The sequence below is a fragment of the Asterias rubens genome, chromosome 18 (genome assembly GCF_902459465.1).
Source record: "Asterias rubens chromosome 18, eAstRub1.3, whole genome shotgun sequence".
Lineage (NCBI taxonomy): Eukaryota > Metazoa > Echinodermata > Asteroidea > Forcipulatida > Asteriidae > Asterias > Asterias rubens.
In genome coordinates, this window is record NC_047079.1 from 4,622,848 (window position 1) to 4,646,700 (window position 23,853).

The following is a 23,853-nucleotide window of genomic DNA, read 5'->3' on the forward strand; positions in this document are numbered from 1 at the left end:
ATTACTGTGCAAGAAACATCACCACAAATCACACCATTTCGGAGGGGGGGGGGTGTAGAGAGAGGTAGGCGTAAGGGCTTGATTCATCCATCCCATGAGAGAAACTCTTACTGGAATGTCCTGTTTTCTTAGCCACCACATGCAGTCATTTATACTTTAGAAACTTGTCAATGTTTTGTTAATGATGTGCTGTAGCACTTAGGATGATATCAAATGTGTGACATGGACACCTCGGACTATTAAGAGGACTTCCTTAAAGCGAGAGTGAGCGAAAACCCAAACTTAGAAGAGAAAACATTCTATTTTCTACCTCCATGGTTTAAAAAGTACATATATATATTTTTTTTTTCTTCTTCTTTTATTTGGGGGAGGGGGAAAATTAACTTTCATTTTTCTGAAACCTTAGTGCATATCTTAAATGGTTTTATTGATTCAATCATGTATATCAAGATACTTTTCACAAGTTATCTTTCCTTACCAATTGCTATGTATTTATTATTTATTTATTTATTTATATTTATTTGACTACACATCCAACTTTACAATTAGTGCCAATAACCGTTGGAGGAATAGGAAAGAAGAAAAGTTCAGTTTTAGATGTGGGAGGAAAAACCCCTATGGGGGGGAAAATCCACGCAATCAGGTAGGGACTGAAAACCCACGCAATCAGGTAGGGACTGAAAACCCACGCAACATCAGGGCCCAATTTCATAGAGCTGCTTAAGCACAAAATTGTGCTTAAGCAAAAAAATCCTTGCTTAGTAAAATCAGATTTCCCGCCAAGACTCCACTCACCTGTTATGCTAAGTAAACAACAGCTAAATACAAGTCACAAGCAATGTATATGGCATGAAATTTTGGCCAGTAACATGTGTAAAATAAGCGAGCTATTTTCATGCTTAAGCAAATTTTTTGCTTAAGCAGCTCTATGAAATTGGCCCCTGGTAGGAACTGAAAACCCAGGCAACTATAGGTAGGAACTGAAAACCCAATCCACATGCTAGGCTCCAGTCTCGGTTTCTCTCCTTTTAAACCAGGACCGTACCATGGCTTTAAAGCTATAAGTGTTTTGTTAGAACCGCTCCAGAAGTGACTCCCTTGTTTTGCCTCTCTTCCCTACCAGCAGGTGCAATCGGCCGCCGAGGGGATCGTTTAAGTCAATACTTGACACGATCTTGGACTTAGGAATTAAGATCCCAGTGTATGATGTTGTGCAATGAAAGGGGGGGCGGGGTAGGTATAAAGAGACAAAAGAAGTCTTAAGACCTCCTTCAAGAAGTCAGGGATTTTCAAGGATAAATATAGCTCTGGATGTGTGTGGATAAACATTGAAAGACAGAAATGGATTGTGGTTTTTTAGAGAAGAGAAAAAAAGAAGGATGTCAAAACAAAGTTCTCGTCGTAGTTTTTGAACGGTCTTGACATGCAGTTCATAAAAAATAAAAAAATAAATTTGCCTTTTTACAAACAAAAAAAGGTTTTGTCTCAATGAGACAGACAATATTTTAGAATGTACAACGAATTTATGCGAATCTCCTAAAAACATTATTCTGTAATTGTCACTTTTTCTCAAAAAGTTGACGACTAATGATGCTGACATTTCTAGAGGTACTGTAGATTATATTATATCACATACATCTTCATTCACAGTGAGTAGGGATTCAGGTCATGGCCCAAAACTTGTGATCTACAAAAGGTATCATAACCCTTTAAAGACATTGGACCCTTTCGGTAAACAGTATTGTCCAAGTCCCACACTTCATGTATCACAACTTATATATAAAATAACAATCCTGTGGAAATTTAGGCTCAATCAGACATCGGAGTCGGGAGAAAATAACGGGGAAAACCCACTCCTGTTTTCGCGCGTTTCGCCGTGTCATGACATGTGTTTATAACAAATCCCTAATACTCGCTAACGAGAATTTATATTGTTTTACCGTTTTCTCAAAAAGTAAAGCATTTCATGGACTAATATTTCAAGAGAAGTCTTTCACCATTACCTTCTGTTAACCCTGTAAATTATTTGTAAATCTGTGAACTTTTTGTTTTCTTTCTGTACCGAAAGGGTCCAATGGCTTTAAAAGGGTACAACCTGTGAAGTGTCAGTGAGTTTCCAAATGGAAAGTAATGGAAAGTAATAACAACATAATATTGGTGTAGCCAATTCCCTTCTGCCTCTTTGAGATTTAAATCATTCCAGCCAATCCATGGAGAGAATCTATAACCAGAAGGCTCACTAACTATAACCAGACAATCAATAAAGGGACACGTTGCCTTGGATCGGTCAGGTTGGTCCATGAAAAGCGTTTCAAACCGTTTGTTATGAAATCGATATGGTTAGAAAGCCAATTTAAAAGTAGAATGATCCACACAAAATATGCCTAAAAATTGCATGGTTTTCCTTTTACTTCGAGAACTAACACGATCAGCCATTTTATGGAGTCAAAAACTTGACTCCACAAATTGGCGTGCCATGTTATTTCACGGCGTAAAGGAAAACCGTGTAATTTCAAGGCAAATCTGTGTGGATCATTGTATTCTACTTTTAAAACATCTTCCAAACCATATATGCATTTTTAAACAAACGATTTCAAATGATTTTCATGGACCAACTCGCCCGGTCCAAGGCACTGATCCAAGGCATAGTGTCCCTTTAATGAAACAAAGGTAATTTGTCCACACCAAACACCTCTCAGATCAAGGATAATCCCGACAGTTAACTGCAAAATTTATACCATTTCAATTCCACAACTCTGTCCACCAGCACATTTTCCAACATTGAAAACACAGGCCAAGACTCATAAATTGACACCTTAGTACATTACTTGGAGTATTCCAGACAAGGCCGCCACAAAAGCCCCTCTTAGCTCAAGTGGACCCTAGGGCCTCTCTAATAAATACCGGAGGCATCTGGAAACAATCACTGGTATCCTGTTTCCTCCTGGTCTACCTGTAGTCTTGGCATTGTGTAGACACTCAAGGTGTAGGGACCATCCTTGTACCTCTCACCGCTCTCACCAAGGAAGTACTATTTCTACCTCCATGCTCTCACTGTTTATCAATCAACAGGGCTTTGGGAAGAACTGAGAATTCAGAGTTTGTCTAACAACGGAGTCCCCTGATGCAAGTTTTACATGAATTAAATTTAAGTTGTTTTAACCCTTAATACTTTACACAAAGTTCTGTTATCATGTAAAATATAAAAAAAACAGGCAAATCACTCGGGTGGGATTCGAACCCTCCAACCTTTGCAATGCTAGAACAGATGTCTTAGCACTAGACTGGTGAGACAACCCCAGTGGATATAATATACAGGCAGTTTGAATCCTATGTTTAGGATTTTTAGGAATACTCATCTATAGGTGGAAAATAGTCATGATGTTTGTAGCGTTTAATAGGTAAACACATTCAAACCGGGGACGTATAACAAAAGGGGGCAATAAGGTCCTCGATTTGGGAATAGTCCACAGTTGGAAAACGTGTACAAAACTAATAATGTGAGCTGTTGCCAAAAATTAGAATAAACAAAGTAGGGACAATAGCACTGTAGCAGGTGTATGGTTGCAGGCATATAGGCCCTACCATAGAGGAAGGACTTTCTCTATGGCCCTACACACTTGTGTGAGTATGTACAGTCTTGGGTTTTACCATAGAGTTGTCCTTTCTCTATGGTTTTACCAGCTCAACAAAAATGTCTTGCACCAAGACTTTGAAGGACACCTTGAAGAGGTGTGGACAGGAGGAAGTATCCACTGACCACTGGGACAAATAGCAGACTCCATCCATTTCTTATCAATTAGGACCAAGATTTCTATTGGCAGGTCAACCTTCAGTTAGGACCTTCCCTGTTGACTGATTGGTACCTGGTGAGGGGTTGGGGGATTGGGAAAGAGGAAATGGTTTAAGTTCAGGATTTCCAAGACAAAGAATTATACAAAAAATAGATTATAAATGCAAAACTGGAGTGTTTCAAGCTGACATAGGGTTGTACCGAAACAAATCTTCCAGAGAAGCATTTCTGTCGGAAGTATAAATATAACAGTTGAGAGATAGTATTTTGAAGAACCAAATGCCCTTGATTTGATTGCCATTTTTGTTTCTAAAAAGGGAAAAAGAAAAGTCGGTCTTTTTCTATAACATTTTCTCAGAGCCGTTGACTGACAAAAGGAAATGGATATAAAAAAGGAAACGGACAAAGACAAGAAACTTTTAAAATCTTATTTTCAATTGGTAAAAACACAAATAAAATCCCCCCCGACAGAAAGCGAATAAGAACGCTAAACACATATTTATTTTAACTTAGCCTAATCAGACTCTTGAAATTCCGACTCTTTATTGATTCCATTTTGCACCCAGCTCCAGTCTATTTCTCCATGCTTTCACTCAACCATTCATGACTCAGGTGCCAAATACTCTTTATTTTTATCACTGCCCCCTGCTGTATAAAAACTCCCACCCAGTACAATCATCGCAGTAATTAGTCATCCATCATAACGACCCTGTAAATAACACATTAAAACCCGACTTCTTATTGTTAGTGAAAATCACGCTGACACCACACCACAATCCCTCCTGCCAATTTCCACCCCCGGTTTCTCGCTCACTCTTATCAAACTCAGATTCCTTGAGAAGAAAACAGACACGTAACATCCACAGGTAGAGGAACCCTCAGCCAATTTTGACTGTCTTTTGTGATGGTGTTCTTTACAGCGTGGGGAACTCAATACAGGTTTTTATTTGTATGGAGTCGTGAGTCCTGTGTGTGTACCAGTTTTCTTTTTTGGTTTTCTTTTGAGGACGGTGGGGAGCACCTCAGGCCACTGCTCCTCCTGCCAGGGAATTACAATCCACAAAAAACAGGTCCCTCTCTGTGTTTGTCAAATAGAGTGTTGGGTAATTGTTAACTTTCTGGCTAATAATGAGGACTATAACATGCAGGAATTCCTCTGTATGCATTTTGTGTGGTTGCTGCCTTTTTTGCAGAGCTGCCTACCACTATGAAGGTGTATTCAACAGGGTTTGCCTGGAATAAAAAGCCAGAGTCTTGAAATGGGGATGACTTAGGAGATGTTTTCATAACATGATATTCATCACTTAGCTATGGCATCACCCACATCCCATCCCAACCAAACAGAACACGTAGGAAGCAAGGCATGAAATCAAGAATGACAATAGAGGGCCTAAGTTCACAAAGCTGCTAAGCACAGCAAAGAATTTGCTAAGCAGAAATAGATTACCAGCCAAAACATATAGGAAGCAAGACATAACTCAAGAATGAGACAGCAGTGGTCTTAATTTCACAAAGCTGCTAAGCACCGATTGGGCTAAGCAGAAACAGATTACCAGCCAAAAAAAACATATCAGGATTTGCCCTATAACTCTTTTAGTAACTGGCCAGCAGGAATAATTAGCTTGTCATTTCACTGGTCTGTCAGCTGTTTCACTAAGGTCCATAATTGAAATGAAACAAGGACACGTTTCAGCACTCATCAATACATCTTTATCTCATATCTCTCACTCTTCTTGAGAGGATAGTGCAAGTTCTTAAGATGAATCATGAAACACATTTGTTTCACAGCGAAGAAAGTGAGTGCAGATGCATCTTCCCCCCCTTCCTGACAACCATTACATCACTTTCTTTAAATCCATCTTCTGCATAATCAAGTAATGACTCATGGGGTCAGGGGTCTCTTGGGACAGTCTTTTAACTCTGAATCAAGGACTGATGACAACAAGGTTGGTCAAAACTTTGTCCTAACATTCTGACCACAGGGGTTGCGCAAGTGACCAAAAAAAGCACAGGGGAGGATGACCATTGTGACTGATCAAGAATGGTCACCCCTGCAATGGTCAATGTGTGGTTGAGTAACACGGGCATAACCTCTGGACCTAACATCTGCTACACGTACCTTCGACCTTTCCTCTTCCCCCTCCTGATAAAATTCTTGTCTTTCTTCCCACACACCTTGAAGAAGAAGGGAACTCTAAACAAAACACCTCCATATGAATAGTGTATGAGTAACTCGCAATCCTTACACGCATCTTCACAAAAGAGACCGGTTCTTCACAAGTAGAACATACTATATGTAAAAGCTTTTAAGGGACACTATGATACCCATGAGGTGTTGTTGTCTTCCCCCTTTCAGCATTTCACATTCCAGTGAGATTCCTCACTGAATAATGCAACCCACATAAGGACACAACCACAACAAAACCAATACTTTGACATCTCTGACCACTGATTAATTTTTCTCTCACAAAGAAATTCTACTCCTCACTGAATACTGGCAACCCAGAAAAAGGACAGTATATGAAACAACCATAACTACCTCCATGCTGAGTCCTATGTGAGAACTCTCCATGTGAGAACTCTCTGACCACTGATTAATTCTTCTCTCACAAAAGAATTCTACTCCTCACTGAATACTGGCAACCCACATAAGGACAGTATGAAGCAATCACAACAAAACCTTAGACCTACCAAAACACTCAACATCTCTCTGACCACTGATTAATTCTTCTTTCACTAAGAAATTCTATTCATCCCTGAATACTTCACTCCACATAAGGTAACAACCACAACAAAACCAGAGTCCAACAAAAACTTTGACAGCTCTGACCACTGATTAATTCTTCTCTCACAGGACTTTTGTGAGTTTGGACCAAACATTTAGGAATCATCCCAGTATCAGAGTTTACTGTATGATTTGGTGACAAATTTGCACGCCGTGAACAATGTTTAACACAGCGTCTTCAGCTGCATTAAGTCTTAAAATGAGAAGGGAGAGATGTTGACAACCATCAACGGAACACACACCAGGCCTGGACAAGGGGCAAGAGGTCCACCCCAAACCACTCAAGACGTTGACAGTCCCTCCAAATACCAAACCTCACATGAATGAAGAGGAAAGGTCAAAGGTGAAGCAAGTGGTGCCAGGCTGGAGGAGGTGCATTACTGAAGCATGATTACATTAAGACAAAGTATTAAGTGAAATGAATTGGGTTCCGAAATAGCTTCCTGGACAAATCCACAAATCCTGGAAGCTGAGGAGATTTTTGACTTGTGTAAGCGCTTTAACCCCAAAACTCCAAACTTGGTCAAAACACTCCATGTTAAGAAACCAAGCTTGTTTCTGCTTCTTCTCACCCCATACACTCATGCTCTGCTGAGTTGCAGAACAAAAAGTCATGCTGACAGCTTTATTCCAAATATTGCATCTCTTTGGAACTCCCTGCCTGGTACATAATTCCCTCCATCCCATTGGTTAAAGAGGAGCCTCAATTCCTACCTTAAAATCCCTCAAGTTATTTTCATCTGAAATGTTTTCTTCTCGCAGTTCCTTACTGAGATTGGCTTTTAACTTGTTTTGGGGGAACTTGCATTATGTTTTTATAGTGCTAGTATTCCCCCATCCATAAGCGAACACCCACCCACCACCACAACCAAAAAAAGCACCACTGGGGCGACTTTATAATCTTCCGAACCAATAACTCTTGTAACTTTATCTGCCCAAGCTGTTGTCACATTGGTCTTGAGTGGTCTGTGGACTCAGAGAAGGACAGCAATGTGTTTGTTGTTCATCCTTGGCGGTTATGGCCAAGATGACGTTGAGTCACAACAGTCACATTGGTGTTGGTCCCCCCTTGACCTCCAGAGAGCAACCCAGGGTGGAACGTGATGGGGGGAGTAGTAACCCCTTTAGGGTGTTTTCAGACCCTGCTCTTTAAAGTGTAGGTACCGCAAAGGGTTTGAGTTTATAGAATAAGTAGCTCAAACCAGGTCTTAATCAAACTTTACCAAGACCACGTATAATGGGGTGTAACATGCTCTTATAAAACAAGAAGTCTGTGGTTTTTTGTTTTCAAAACAGAAACCATCACCCTTCTCAATAAAAAAAAAAGTACAAAGTAAACATTCAGCTGAGTTCCAAAGTTTTCTCAATGATATTTCCGTTACCCTCAAGTTCTTGGATTGATTTCAACCACATTTATTGTGGCAACAGGGAAGTGTTCTCTCTAAAAGTATAAATAGTTGCCGTCTTGCGTCACAAAAAACAAGACCTGTTTGTTGCTTTAAGCGTTTGTTGCTTGGCTTTCCACTAATTACGACCCCTTGGTTTCGCGACCGCAGACACCTAAAACCGCTCATTATTTTTGATTTATTTTTTTTGCTCAACAAATAAACCTCATGTTGAGTGTTTTGAACGAGGGTTTATGCTCCTAAAAGTTTAAGAAGCATAAACCATAAAGGAAAGGTTTACGTTTAGAAGTCACTCTTAAAATTAATGGCAATAAAAAAACATACTTGGTGCAACAGCTTTCGAAGCATTTTGAGAATCATCTCCAGTAAATGTATCAGTTTATAGAACCTGAGAAACTTACTGTCAGATACGTTTTTTTTTTCAGATTGTGTATTGCAATTATGGATTATTCGTCCAGCGTGGACATAATGGGAGGGGTGTCACTGATAGAATTTTCTGTTAAGAATGTGGTTTGGTATTAAAGGCATTGGACCCTTTCGGTTCAGAAAAAAAAATAAAAAATCACAGATTTACAAATAACTTACACGGTTTACAGAAGGCAATGGTGAAAGACTTCTCTTGAAATATTATTCCATGAAATGCTTTACTTTTTGAGAAAACAGCAAAACAATATAAATTCTCGTTAACGAGAATTACGGATTTATTTTTAACACATGTCATGACACGGCGAAATGCGCGGAAACAAGGGTGGGTTTTTCCGTTGTTTTCTCCCGACTCCGATGACCGATTGAGCCTAAATTTTCACAGGTTTGTCATTTGATATAGAAGTTGTGGTACACAAAGTGTGGGTCTTGGACAACACTGTTTACCGAAAGGGTCCAATGGCTTTAAGCAGTAAAACAGTCAATATCACTGTGTACCGCAGGCCTATTTGTCTGCAGCATGAATAACACTGAAACTGCGGTTATGACTATTATTAATGGTGTCTAACATTATAAGTCTGCCAATTAAATCCACAGCATAAAGAAGTTCTGGGAAAAACACAAGAAATACCTCTTTGACTATTTGAGATCCTTTTAGACCCAGGAGGGCTTGCTACTACTCCGTTATAAATCTTTAAAAAAAATATATATATTTTTTTTTCAACCCTTCCCTGCTCTCGATTCAATATTGACAGAAACTATGCCCCGGTCACATAAAAGAAAAACCCACAAAAATATCTCCAGGCTCCACTGGCCGGGCGTGCTGGCTGTTCAAAACCATTGACACCTAATGCTGGCATAACAACTGATTGAAATGACACCATACACCAAGGGTCTCTCATATTCCGTCGTGGCCGTTGTCTTTACAGAGTTTCAACTTACTTGTACTTTTCTTTTTTTTTTGCAGAGAAGAAACTATTTTGCCCTGAAGTTATTACTAGTTTCCTGCAGTTTTTGATCTCAAATTAGTCTTTTAGATTAAATAAGAAAACTGATACATCCCTTGACGATTGTCCTCTTTGACTGCTGTTTAAGAAAACAAGTTAATTTCTTATTTCTCCGTCGGGTAGGTAAAAGTCCCGAGGTGACACATGGTTAACATCGATAATACAAATTAAGGTGATCTTTCCAATCCATTGGGTGCCTTCAAGAAGAGATCCTTTACTTCCAAGATCAGTAACTCAATGGTACTGAACAATAGTAACCCACAACAGAGAGTGGAGTCTATAATATCAACTCAAAAAGTGTGGGTTCAATACTAGTCATTGTGCTTTTAACCATAACTTGCTTCACTTCAACCAGTTGTATAAATACAAATCTGTAGGACTGTTTGATGGAGTGACCTAGATAAGAGATCCTTAACAGCAAAGATCAGTCACATGGTACTGAACAAACCCATAACAGAGACTGAAGTCTGTATTATTAACTCAAAAAGTGTGGGGTTCGATTCCTAGTCATTGTGCTTTCTATTCAAACATAGCATGCTTCTCTTCAACCAGTTATATAAACGTAAACCTATAGTACTTTTTTATAACACTTTATAACATTATAATATATTGTGACATAAGAAAGAAGCGGACTGCTTTTTATACAATTTGTTTTCGTTATTCCGGTAAGTCAGAGTTTCCTCTGGCACTCCTTCAGTGGCCAGATTCACATGTTGCACAACTTGTGTGTTTCACAATCTTGTGTATGCACTCCACTCGTGTTTTGCCTTCAGAACAAGAGGTTAGAATGCTGACTTTTGAGTAACCTCAACCCATACTCTTCTTTCTTTATATCCCTTATTCTTCAAGAGGGGTACGAGCAGAAGATACAAGACTTTCTCGTTGGAGTGTTGTTTGTGGATGGATTTAAGTTCTTCAGAATCCAGGTATGTATTATTTGTATACATACAGGTGTGTTTGACTAATGACCAGTACAGGGCTCTTGCCTGATAAGTCAGAAACTACTACGTGTCGACGCATCGACTCTGAGTTTCAAAAATGGTGTCATTTGGTTGAGAGAATGATGAGGTTGTGGTGCAAGAGCTTCTTGGTGACTTTCTCGTCAAGTTCTTTTAAACTTCAATGCGGTGGTTGTCAGTATGTTTAAGCAAAATGTGATAATTCCTGAAAGTGGGCCTGCTTGGGTTCCCGCACGTCTAGACTCTATGACATCACAAAGAAGACAAAAATACATGTTTTGGACTATTTCTTTGTTACTTTCCAGTGACTAACTTTACTTCTTTAGAACATCTGAAGGCTCGAGGAGATTCTGAGAAAATCCTAAATTAGGACAAATCCTGAGAAATCAAATGCTTGAATAAGTGCATACATAAAAGTAACAATAAAATGTGTACTTTTTTGAGTACTTATTTGTTACGATTCAGTTTTCATATTACTCCACCTCTCCTAAATACATGTACATTTTGAGTAATTTTATCAGTTTTGGGCGGCACAAGTCAAGGGTGGAATATGAAAACATGACGGATGATCCTATATTTCATGCAATGTGAGTAAATGTAACGGAAACCAACGCTCTACTTTGGGGGGGGGGGGGGGGGAGTTGCATCTACAGTTTCCTCAAGAATACAACTGTCAGCTGCCCATCCCCATGATGAATACATCTTGGCTTTTAACACATAAACTCTTCTGGCACAGACCTTTTAGCTTCTAGGAAACCACACACCATCCTAAACTTAGAGCATTCCCCAACAATCCCCCAAAGAAACTACATAATCTTTTGATCCAAGTAATCGCTGAACTGCATCTTCTCTGTCAATGTCTCCGATCTAAATGCTATTGTCCAGATGTCTTATGGAGGGCCGGGTCTGTCATATTGCCTCCAAGATGAGAGCACTCTCGCCCTGGTTCTGGTTTTGCTTAAACTCAATCTCAATGTCTTGTTTGATTCCATTGAACTACGGCCTGCCGTAGTATAATATAAACTTGTCATGCTTTCTTCAAATGGGATCAGGCATATCACCACAATCAGAGTCCACAGAACTCGTGCTTCCAGGGAAACTACACACCCACCCAAAACTAAAACATTCTCCAACAATCCATAATCTATTGATCCAATGTCATCACCAGAATATATAAAGCTTCGCTTTCAATGTCTTTGTTTCCGAACACAATTGTCCAGATGTCTCATGTGCATGTCTGGATGACATTGACAAGTCGACCACTCTGCCCGCACTTAACGGATTACGACAAGTCAGTGCACATGAAGTGAATGTTTATGAAGTTTAAGAGGTAGCCTTGTCATCTTTAAGATTGGGGGTGGGGGAGTGGTGAGGTTAGGAAAGAGGCGTTTTAAGGCATTGATCCTTCTTCAATTACCAAGAATGTATTCAAAGTTTTACTATTATGTTTGTTTGTTCGCTGATTGTTTAGACGATCAAGCTGACCAAGCGGGCAACAGTTAATCTATCTCATACCATTACTACCATCTATGATTGTGAATTGCACAAATCAATAAACTGTGATTCAGTAACTTGACAGACTACTTATTCTAGTAAGTGTGAAATCAGTGGTTAGTTTGATGGGATTTGAACCCACAACCTTGTGGATGCAAGTCATGCAAGTCATGCAAGTCACCTAACCACTGGATCATGGTCACTGGATATGGTGTATGATGAGAAAGAGAAAAAAAGGTTTGTGTTTTGACAGTGACTGATTTTTGCCATGGAGTCTCAGACTGTCGATGGAACCTTTAAAGGCTACGAAGGTATATGATGAGAAAATATACCTAGTTTTGTGTTTTGACAGGAAGTGTCTGTCTTTGGCATGGGGCCTCAGACCGTCAATGGAACCTTTAAGGCGTATTGTGCTTGATGAGTACCCAGTTTTGTGTTTTACGTTTTGACAGGAAGTGTCTGGTTTTGGCATGGAGCCTCATCAACACAGCAGACTGTCAATAGAACCTTTAAAGGCAGGATATACTCGTAGTGATTGTCAAAGAACAGTATCCGCACATGGTGTATCCATGGTGTATCCAAACATACAATGTACGCTTAAAATAACAAACCTGTGAAAATTTAGACTCAATTGGTTATCAACGTGGCAAGAAAATATTGAAAGAGAAAAAAGAAAAAAACACCTGTTGCATAGAATTGTGTGCTTTTAGATGCCTGAGAACTATTTGGGTGAAAATTTGCTCACTATAAGACTAAATTATTTTAAAAGTGGGTTGTTTCTCACACTCTTTTATAAACATCATCACCTCTTACGGTGTTCTTTACCAATTTAGTTTTTATGGGTCATTAACTTGCGGGGTATTTACCAAAAGTACACCCTGCGTTAAATATGATGGTGTTTAAAGGTAGCAGGGAATTGGAAAGGGGGGGGGGGGCTGGAATGACACAACTTTTGAGTGGCACAAATCGTTGCCATCAATGCCTTAATCATTTCCTGTATTTCAATGACATTTCTCTTTCAACGCGAAGGTTATTTTAATATGGGTCATCTCAGTTGGAACACAGTGATCAGGAAAATGTCAATTACTCAAGGGGATACTTTAAACAGCATCGCAACCGACTCAAAGAACCGAGTTTATGGTTCTAATTAAAAACAAATTATCAAGAAGATTTACAGCTGGGGAGTAGCGAAGAGGAAATGTTTGATAATGTTTGATTATCAATTCACCGATGAAAGGGTTATTTTTTTTTCTTATTTTTTTTCCCCCCCGGCGTTAACTTGTTATGCTTTTTGTAGAGTGTCATGGCCGAGTGGTTAAGAGCATCGAATTCAAGTTCTGGTGCGTTTTCACCGGAGTGTGGGTTCGAATCCCGGTCGTGACACTTGTGTCCTTGAGCAAGATACTTTACTATAATTGCTTCTCTTCACCCAGGGGTATAAATGGGTACCTGCGAGGGTAGAGGTTGATATTGTGAATGAAAAAGCCTTTGGAGCGATATAAACTGTTGCCCAGGTTGTATACTCCCAAGGGAGCTGAGAAACATTAAAAAAGGGATGTTATTGGCCCTATGACCAGGGCACTAATGTAAAGCACTTAGAGAATTAAGTGTTAGTTATTAGGCGCTATATAAATCGAAAGTTACCACCATAATCAGAGTCCAACAATTTGTGTATGTATATGTAGTAAGTAAATGGTGTTGGACGGAGTAGGCCAACTGCTCAAAATGATACTGCTTTACATGGGATCAGGCATACCGCCATAAACAGAGTCCCAACAGTTTGGGTGCCGAGTTTACTGTATGATGTTGGACTGAGGACCGAACTAGTAAACTGATTGAGCTTTACATGGGATCAGGCATACCACCATAATCAGAGTCAAACAGTTTGTGTTGAGTGACTAAAGGGCGTTGGATTTTGTTAGATTGAGGAGAGACCAGACAGTGAAACATTGTTGAGAGTAAGGGTTTACATGCATAATTGTGATTTATGTGAGGATCTTACACGATGTTTACAAACAAAACAGTCATAAGGAGTTTAGGGTAAACAAGAGATAAAACAGTCACCAAGAAAAGCACTCTCATCAGACGAACATCACAGGAAGGTTCCTTCAACCACCAGAGCGTGATATATACAGTATATTCCTTCCCAGGGCAGGTTATTTTTGCTTGAAGGGGAAAAAAAGGGGGAAAGGGGAAGATATTCATGTTCCTACTCAATCAAACTGTCAGACTCGGTTAAAATTGCTTGCCAAAAAATCGTCCTTGGGTATAATCTTGGTGGCTGCCATATGGTCGCGTCTGCACGATACAGGGGAAAAATACGGTAAACAGGAGGTTGAGAGTTTGCAGCGGAATCCCAACCCAAAGTCATCTCATGTGATACTCCGATCAGAGACGCCCCATAATCAGTGGAAAGTTAACAGGTTGATCAGTGATGGGTTAACTTGTTAAGGGACTGGGCTACTTAGTAGTTGACTGTTATGTTGTAAGTATCAGGCGGGCCTAGAGTGAGCCTCCTCGTCTTGGGCAACAGAGTGTTACAGACAAACAGGACTGTGCAGGCCTGATACTTAACGGAGGCATCAAAGGCGATTGCCTCCATGACATAGCCTTTGTGCCCTTGCCCTTTTATAACTGAATCATACAGAGAAACAGGAAACAACAAGAATCCCATCACATGGGTTTAAACTTATTAAATAGAGTGAAAAAAACAACTCCTAACTTGGTTGTTGTCACCACGTAAGTGGGTTTTGGTGCTGCAGGATGCTTGTTATGAACATCCTGTGTTTACCGTGCCTTCAAAAATCATGACAACAGCGTTCCCTCTTTTTCTCTATTCTGTGGTGTCCCCCCTCGTTTGACGAGCAACCTCTATCTATTAGAGATCATGAGTTGTTGAATGTATGTGTGAATGTGAAGTGGCTAGTGGCAGATGTAGTGTCAATTGCAATCTTAAACGTCCGGCTTGAGGAATCCGAGAGGGAAAAGACATTTAACGAATTTGCCTTATTGAGATTGGGATTCACTGAATGGTGGACAAAGTGGATAGTCCATTCCTTGCCTTAATTAAACCATCAGGAAGGAACTTAATAATAAGACTAGAAGAAATCCTCTTAATAAAAAAAGAAAAATTAAAAAGGAAATTTTGTTTTCTTGCCTTCGTGTGAATCACTCCCCGAGGATATGTTTTTCAAAAATTACCAAAACCTTCAGTTTCAAGATCTGTGAGAGAATGGCTTTTACCTGTTTATCAAGGTGCGCTGAGACCTTGTTTCCCAAACAATTAGGCAAGAACCGAAGCACCGTAGTTCCAGGTTAATACGATGACTGAATTGTTTATGACGTTATGAAAAATCTATCTCTGTCGTTAACACGGAAGGAGTGTTCTCGTTTTGTCTCACTCATTGGTTGGAGTTTTGTGATAGTTTTAAAAAGTTGAAAACATCCTTGACAAATTCGTAATAGTTAGTTCCCATCCCCTGGTGTCATTCAACTGGTGCAGCAAGATCTCTGTGCAACTAAAAATATTATTCATTGAAAACAAAATAATTGCTGTCTTCATGAAATGGTGATTTCACCCACAGCCTGAAATTCCATTCCATGTTTTGAGAAAAATACATTTAAAGGAACATTACAAAAACATTTTTTTGCTAACAAAACAGTTGCTGGCAGTGTAAGCACTTTATGTAATCCACCATATACATAAACTGACAAACCTGTAGAAGTTTGAAATCGATCGGCCGTCTGGGTCACGAGAGAATAGTGAACAACCGATTACAAATTTTAACTCCAAACGCGAAGTTAGACTATCTATTTCTCATAAAATATGACATTTCAGACAGAAATATTTCAAGGAATGTTTTCTACTATCATCATCATTAGACCATGTAAGTCTTATGTAAATCTATGATCTTCACGATTTTTGTTTCTTACCAATTCTGTAACGTTTCTTTAAAGGCAGTGGACACTATTGGTAATTATTCAAAATAATTATTAGCATAAAACCTTACTTTGTAACGAGTAATGGGGAGAGGTTGGTGGTACAAAACATTGTGACAAACAGCACCCTCTGAAGTGGAGTAGTTTTCGAGAAAGAAGTAATTTTCCATGAATTTGATTTCGAGACCTCAAGTTTAGAATTTGAGGTCTCGAAATCAAGCATCTGAAAGCACACAACTTCGCGTGACAAGGGTGATTTTTTTCTTTCATAGTTATCTCGCAACTCCGACGAACAATCGAGCTCAAATTTTCACAGGTTTGTTATTTTATGCATATGTTGAGATACAGCAAGTAAGAAGACTGGTCTTTGACAATTACCAATAGTGTCCACTGGCTTTAAAGGTGAAGTATTTTTTTAATAAGCTGACATTTCAGAGAAAGCTTATTGAAAAACACCAGTGTGTACTCGTGGGTACTGCACTTTCTCTTCCACGTATATAGGGCAGAATACAAAAAGCAAAAGGACCTACAATATCTGCCCCAGATCTCAAATCCCTCAAAATTGTAAATGAATTTGTACGTATCGGAGATGGCGTATTTTTTGTAGATGAATCTAAAATATGGATAGTTACAAAACAATTATTTCACTATACAAGTTCACAATGTCAAATTGGGGATTACTACAAAAAAAGGCATTTTAATCGCTATTGTGAAGAGTGATTATCCGATACTTAATTCAATTCCTATTAAGGATTAAGGGAGGTGACAAGGAATTTTGATTGTCCAACCCAGACACAAGCCTGAATTTTTGTATTCCCCCTCTCCACAAAAAAAAACCCCAAATAATAACCCTGGGACACAAAAGGAAACAATTTTATTCAAGAGGTCTCCACGAAGACTTGTGCGCCCATATCTCTGAGGTAGATCTAGGGCCAGCCGCAATCGGACAAAAATGAAAAACTTCAATCCTACAGAGTCCTGGCCTCACCACCTTGTTAAAGCTCCACAAACGCTCGGGGCGCGAACCACACAAAGAAAGTAGCAAAAACTGATTATAAAGTCATGCACAATTCCCCATCAAGGGTATTATTAAGCCAAGATGACATAATTGAAGCCCCCGGGTGAGAATTTTTTTTCTACCCTTGCTCAAGCGGTGTTTGCCTTTTATTTAAGGTTGGCACATTTTTTTAGGGACCTGAAAAATATCAAATTGATTTATTTGCCGGAGTAAGAGGTTACCGGTTTTGTTGAAGGGTTTCGTTTTTGATTTTACAATCAAGGTGAAGAATTACTTCAGGGCATAGAACTGTCGGAAGGAACATTTCCATTTCATTTTTTCCCCTTTTCTTTTCATTTCTGAGCGGCGCAGCTTGAGGGGAAAGTTATGACTAAATTCACGTCTCAGCGGGACAATCTCGTGGAGTAGAAAAGGCTGGTTTATGACCAACCCTTTTGTAGTTATGGGTACATATATTTTAAATACAAACAGATTAACTGACTGAACTGTAGTTAAACATTCACACTTACATGTAACTAAAAAAAAAAAAAGGGAACTAGTTGCAATTAAGCTTTACAAAAAATGAATAATAGCATGAAGTTTTTTTTTCAAGTGGCTATGTCTAGGTCAATATAAATCTTTTTGGCTGATTCCAAACTTGTGGCTCTGGCTATAGCTGTCCTAAGCAACAAAGGAAGCCAGAGCCACCAAGTCAGCCTACAGTATAGAGTTTTAAAGGTGATTAAAATAAAGTTTGCAGATGTGAACAGCGCCCCCTCCCCAATTGTTATTGTGATAATTAACCATAACTATAACTGTAAATTTATAGTGATTTCTATCATCAAATATTATTATAGCGGCAGAACATGAATTGGTGCCTACCTTCAAAGAGGGGTGAAGGGCACAAAAGGGCTGTGGCTTTTCACTGGAAACCTTAAAGGCAATCCCTTGTTATAATGATACTGAGTTAACCTCTACCATATGAATTCAACACAGGGTGGGAATCATGGACAGTAAGGTGCTTAATATAGCTCCAACGGATGACTCAGCAACGAACGTCTTTAACGCATTGTCTAAAGCTCCCTCCCCTGATTGGCATGTCTGATGGCATGAAATTCAACATGATTCCTGACCAATCTTCAGGATGGCTTGTGGCAGGAACATGATCGGATTGACTCATTTCCCCCTTGAGGCTAACAATACACAGTGTTTTGTATTATTATTATTTGGGTAGTTAGTTTGAACGAAACGGATTACAGGCTTGATACTTCATGGAGGCAACGATGGTGATTGCCTCCATGCCCGTGGTCATTGCCTTGGTGCCCTTGAAATGCTCCAGTAGAAATTAACATACAGTAGGGGGGCCCTTTACCTTTACCAAGGAGAAAATGCCTTGGCGCAGGCCTGAGATTATCTGCATTCCTAGGCTAGGAAATGTAGAGAGCAACTCTCATTATAAGTAACACGATTGGTGGTTATTGCTGGTTATTGCTAAAAGACCTCTTTAAAAAAAGGAATTATTTTTTTACAAGAGGACTGCAAAACAAAAGACGGGAATAAGATTTGGGACTTCAGTGTGTACTCAAACTGAAAAACAAAATTTGATTCCTTTCTAAAAACAAAAATCTAAACGCTTCCCAAGCATTGAAAATAATGACAATTGGTAGAAAAAGCTCCCACACAGAGTTCCCCTCAGAATAAACCCCACACTTTGAATTCAAAAAATTAATTCCTGAAAAAGCTACATCTCTCGGCTCTTTCTCTTAAAAAGAAGTCATTAGTTATGGTTGAACTCTTCCATATGTATGTATTTGGTAAAGTATAAAAATGAAGAAAACAAACTCAACACCTATAGGAATTTTTTTTTCTTTTTCTTAATACAATGGCAAGATTTTGTCCCCCAAATTTCAATTGAAAATCCTGAACCCTTTAAGTCTACAGCCGATTAACAAAGGCAAATCATCCCCCCCCCCCCAAAAAAAAAGAAAAAAGTTCAAGGGTATTTTATACCTTTTACTACATGTAGGCTTTAATTAGACCTACCCTTAAAAAAAGTCCCACTGTAATATCAGTCATGTTTTTTCGTACATTAGAAGCAGAGCTTTGTCAAGGCCATGACCTTGTCTGGAATTTTGAATTTGATTTTTTTTTTCTACTTCAAAATGATCGACAGCACAGCGTTTCTGTGGTTTGACCGCTTGTCAAGCATGTACGTCATTGTCGCAATTTTTGTTACAAGCTTACGCTCAATTACGTGCCTAACTGGTTCAAACGAATGCCATCTCGAAACAAGCCCCCAAACCTCTCTCTTTCTCTCGCTCTCAACAAAGGGGAAGAAAGAAAAAAAACAAAATTTCCCAAACAAAAACTCAACTATTGGACACACCTATTTGTATCGCCAATTATTACACATCACTGAGCGATTTTTACCTGCCAGGTTTTTGGGGCCTGTCAAAAATTTCTTGGGCTGGCTCCCCGGCCATGCTTGGTTGTGTCAAAAAAAAAAAGGGCAAATCAAATCTGACCAACCTTTCTGGTCATTCACCTGTTATTTTCTGGCTCATTTCTCTGCAGTTTAATACCCCGAAAGGCTTCTGGTTGAGCCCTAACCGTTTGTTGATATTGGTGGTTGGATCCCAGCTAGGCTTAGCTCCCCTTCAGAGGGGTCAATACCCACATATTTTGTTTACTGGTAACTTGTTCCTACTCCCCATTAAACTTAGAGTTTCACAAACACCAGGTATTTCTTTCCAAGCGATAAAACTGTTCCCATTACTGATACGATTTCCCAAAACTGTCATCTCATATTACCACAACATTGGTGACAAGGGTGTTTTTTTCTTTCACTGTTATCTTGCAACTTCGTCGACCAATTTAGGTTAAATTTTCACAGGTTTGTTATTTTATGCGTATGTTGAGATACACCAAGTGAGAAGACAATTACCAATAGTGTCCAGTGGCTTGAAGTGATCCTAGTGTGGAAGGGCTGGCCATTATTCCCCATGGTTGCCCCCGGGGAATACACTAGTGTGAAAGGGGTGGCTCATGTGTACATGTACACAGTATGCATCAAGGTATGTTAAAGCATTGGTTCAAGCAGTCAAGGGATGTTCACGACCACTCAGTTCTATTTATAAACAGCACTAGACCAACTGAGCCAAAGTAGTGACTTCCAATCACCCTCATCAATGGCTGCAGACTAACTTCCCGTTATTATTATTATTAGTACAGAGTACACAAACAGGGGATTAACTCCTTTTAAAAAACCAAGTTTCCAAGAAGTTGTTAAATGTTGTGGTAGACAACTTTAATTGGCATAGTAGGTGTTATCATAACATCTTCAGCAGGTTTTTAACTCGATGGGGGGGGGGCAGGAGGTTTTTATTTAGAAATAATAAAGGTACTTCAATATCCAACCACAACGCTCTGCGTGAAAGTCAAATAATTTAATTTCCAAGAAAGTGAGTGGCACTCTATCAAAAAACGTATTTGGATTGGCAATTATAACAGCTACAACCCCTTAACCATGAAACACAACAACAGGGCAATTGTGAGCAGCTTCATGTAATAGTTTTTAAATACAACTTGGAAAGTTGAAAAAGCCTTTGATTTGACCACTAAAATATGGCAGCCTGCAATAATGCATCTACAATGTACAGTCAACCCTGCTTCAGTACGACCATGCTATGACCACTCAATATCATCCGTATTGGTTTTGAAAACTATGCCAGCTCATAATTATGATTTGATGCGTTCATGCAGGACATTTATCTATCCCGTACACAGTCATCAACCCCCCTTATAAGAATCAAAGAACGAGAAACAATTCATCATCCAAATTGAACTGGACATTAAATGTTGCTCAAAGTGTTTTAGGAAACAAATCAATAATTGCTGTCACGATGATCAATTCAGGAACATCTTTGACAAGGTCGAGTAAGTCGAGTCATTGCTGACAAATTTGTTTTAATCCTGATCTAAGCAGGTACGTTGAAATGATGGCATTTTAACCTTTGGATAACCCCCGGGGTTAAAGATTTTGCAAAGATTCTGGGAACAGTGTCCTCAGCGTTAAAGAAGAGCCTACTGTAATATATTGAGGAAAACATCCGCTCTGCTTTGCGTCAGGCAGCACTAAACCAAAATTCAGATTAAAAGTCTGAAACTTTGAAGGCACTGGACACCTTTTATTGGTAATTGCCAAATACCAGTCTTCTCACTTGGTGTATCTCAACATAAAATAACAAACCTGTGAAAATTTGAGCTCAATTGGTCATGGAAGTTTTCGTGGAAAATTACTTCTTTCTCGAAAACTATCATTCTTTCAGAGGGAGCCACTTCTCACAATGTTTTATACCATCAACCTCTCCCCATTACTCATTACCAAGTAAGGCTTTATGCATATAATTATTTTGAGTAGTTACCAATAGTGTCCACTGCCTTTAAAGATTTTACGAAGATTCTGGGAACCTAATATATTGAGTAACACAACCGCTACGCTTTGCGTCAGGCAGCGCTAAATATAAATTAAAGATTGAAAGTCTGAAACTACACTACCCTGTAGTCACTTAAAGGCACTGGACATCTTTGGTTATTGTCAACGACTAGTATTCTCACTTGGTGTATCCCAACATATGCATAAAATAATTTGTGAAAATTTTGGCTCAATTGGTCATCGAAGTTCCAAGGGAATAATGACAGAAAAAAACTCCCTTGTTGCACATATGTGTGTGCTTTCAGTTGCCAAATACATGTTTAAGGCTTCAGGCCTGAAGTCCTTTAATACTGAGAAGTTACCTCTTCCTTAAAAACTTTGTTACTTCAAGGGGAGCTGTTTCTCACAATGTTTTATACTATGAACAGCTCTCCAGGGCTCGTTACCAAGTAACTTTATGCTAAAAAAAAATTGTGTAAAAACCAACTGTGTCAAGTGCCTTTAAAAACAAAACCAAAAACGCTGTTCCAAAGAAGGTCTTTGGTCGATAACAATCAAATCAATCGCCTTTTCTACAAGACAATTGTCTGTTATACTGACTTACCGTACTGGCATCTGGGCCCTTCAAATCCAGGGGGGCAGAGACACATCTGGGAATAGCCACCTTGGCATGTTCCACCATTGAAACACACTCCCACACTGCAGGAAGCTGTGGATTAAGAGAAAAAAGAAGGAAGACAAAAATTAATCACCGGCTTTAGCAAACATGAGGGGGTATAGTAGTGTTCCAACCCCGCTATAGATGCATGCCCTCCCACTGATAAGAAAAGAGGAGTACAATAGTTGTCAAAGGGGCCTTGTTTCATTGTAGAACAAAGTTTAAAAAAATTCCTCAACCGAGAAAGTTGAAAGTTCATAAAACGTATGTAAATGTACAACAAGCAAACATCACATCGGAGATTTGGGCAGATACAGCTCTGGCTACGGCTGTCACAAAGGCTATTGCTAGAGGACAACCTACAGTAGGGCCTATACTACAAACTATGATGAAATGGCGATCCTGTGGCGATAGCCGTAGACACGATTCAAACTCAGCCTTAAGCCAAATCCAAATTGGCGGATATGGCTACGGCTGTTGCTAGGGGTGTTGGTAAGGACATGCTATACCCCAACGCATGGTGACGCGGGAATCCAGCCGTAGCTGTTGCCGCTAATTCCAATTCAGCCTTTGAGTGAGAGTGAACAAATAGACTGGTCCCTTTTTAGTGTACTGGAAATCAGTATGCGTTATTGCCATCTAACACAGGGAACATGATAAGGATGCAGTAGATCATAGCCATTGAAAGAGCAACTGAAACTTGCCAGGGACCACCTGCAAAACAGAGCGTTGCATACAAAACAAACACACAATTTTACTGCAAGACGTTCACCACAGGAGTTACACTTGGTCTGAATTATTTGTGGATCCAAGGACAGGAAAATAAACCCCCCTGCCCCTTCCTCCATCGGGAAGTGTGGCAGTGGTGCAACTCTGACAGGTAGGGGAGGGATAGGGGTTGGAATTACCCTCTATAAGAATCGTTTACAACTCCCTTCCGTTTCCGCGTATAAAACACACAGGTGTTCCCCTGTAACGCCTGGGCCCAATTTCATGAAGCCTGATGTAAGCACAAAAACTCGGTAAGCACAGAATAGTATTGCTTAGCAGAAACAGGTTACCAGCCAAAATTATGTTAAGTTTTCGTTATTTGGCTGGTGACCGAGTCAATTTCTTGCTTAGTAAATATAAATTTGTCTTGCAGTATTTTCTGCTTAACAGCTTTATGAAATTGGGCCCATGAGTGTTTTTTTTTGTAAAAATGTCTTGAGACTTTTCAAAGTCTAAAGAGCGTCCCTCGAAGCTCCTCGGCTAAAAGAAGGTCGGGAAAAGAAGGTCGGGTCAACAAGGTTTGGAAATAGACTTCAGATTTTATTAGAAACCAGACATGGAAATGTCAGAGAATGATTTTATGCATGAATTTGCAAAAACGTTCTCGACTTCCATTTGGTTATGTCCGTGCAATTTTTATAACCCTTAATATCGCCACAACCCCTTCAAAATCCACATGCATTGTGTTTTGGTTGGTTCACAAGGAAAGTGATTATGCTCTACTTGGATCTCGTTTTAGAGGCGAACTCCCCCCCCCCCCCCAACCTCTAGTTACGCCACTGGATCTAGTAGTATTAACAAAATTAACTGAGTCCAAAAGTTTGGGCATCTTGGCAGTATACAGTCTGCTGTTGGGTTTTGTTAGAGTGCCGATGGATCCGGTCATCAGATCACTCAAGGGACTTTAGGGTTTTGCTTAAAAGTATTTAAAACATTTTCCTTGGAGGAATTTACTCTCATGGGGTTCACAATTTGCAATCAGGGAAAATCACATTATTCTACTTTGTCAAAACAATTTCCAAGAGATTCGCAAATTGATATTTAACGACTGGTCACATTCCAAACATGATTGAGAAAAAGTCTGGAACTGTCCGATGACGACGACGAGTGATTTGAAGATTTGAACCAGAACCTGAACTTGGTATTTGTTGTTGTTATTATTTGAGAGGGTGGCGGGAGGGGGGGG

At 39.5% G+C, this 23,853-nt stretch overlaps 1 protein-coding gene across 2 annotated transcripts in view; it reads right to left on the reverse strand.

Annotated features, from left to right (window-relative positions):
• The window catches only part of LOC117302373 (multiple epidermal growth factor-like domains protein 6), a 59,832-nt gene extending 37,891 nt beyond the window's left edge, over positions 1-21,941 (reverse strand). For both annotated transcript variants that reach the window (XM_033786299.1, XM_033786297.1), the window contains exon 1: positions 21,843-21,941. In XM_033786299.1, coding sequence (XP_033642190.1) covers positions 21,843-21,888 — 46 coding nt within the window. In that variant the 5' untranslated portion in view covers positions 21,889-21,941. The remainder of the gene's footprint in view (positions 1-21,842) is intronic.
• Positions 21,942-23,853: the final 1,912 nt, after the last annotated feature.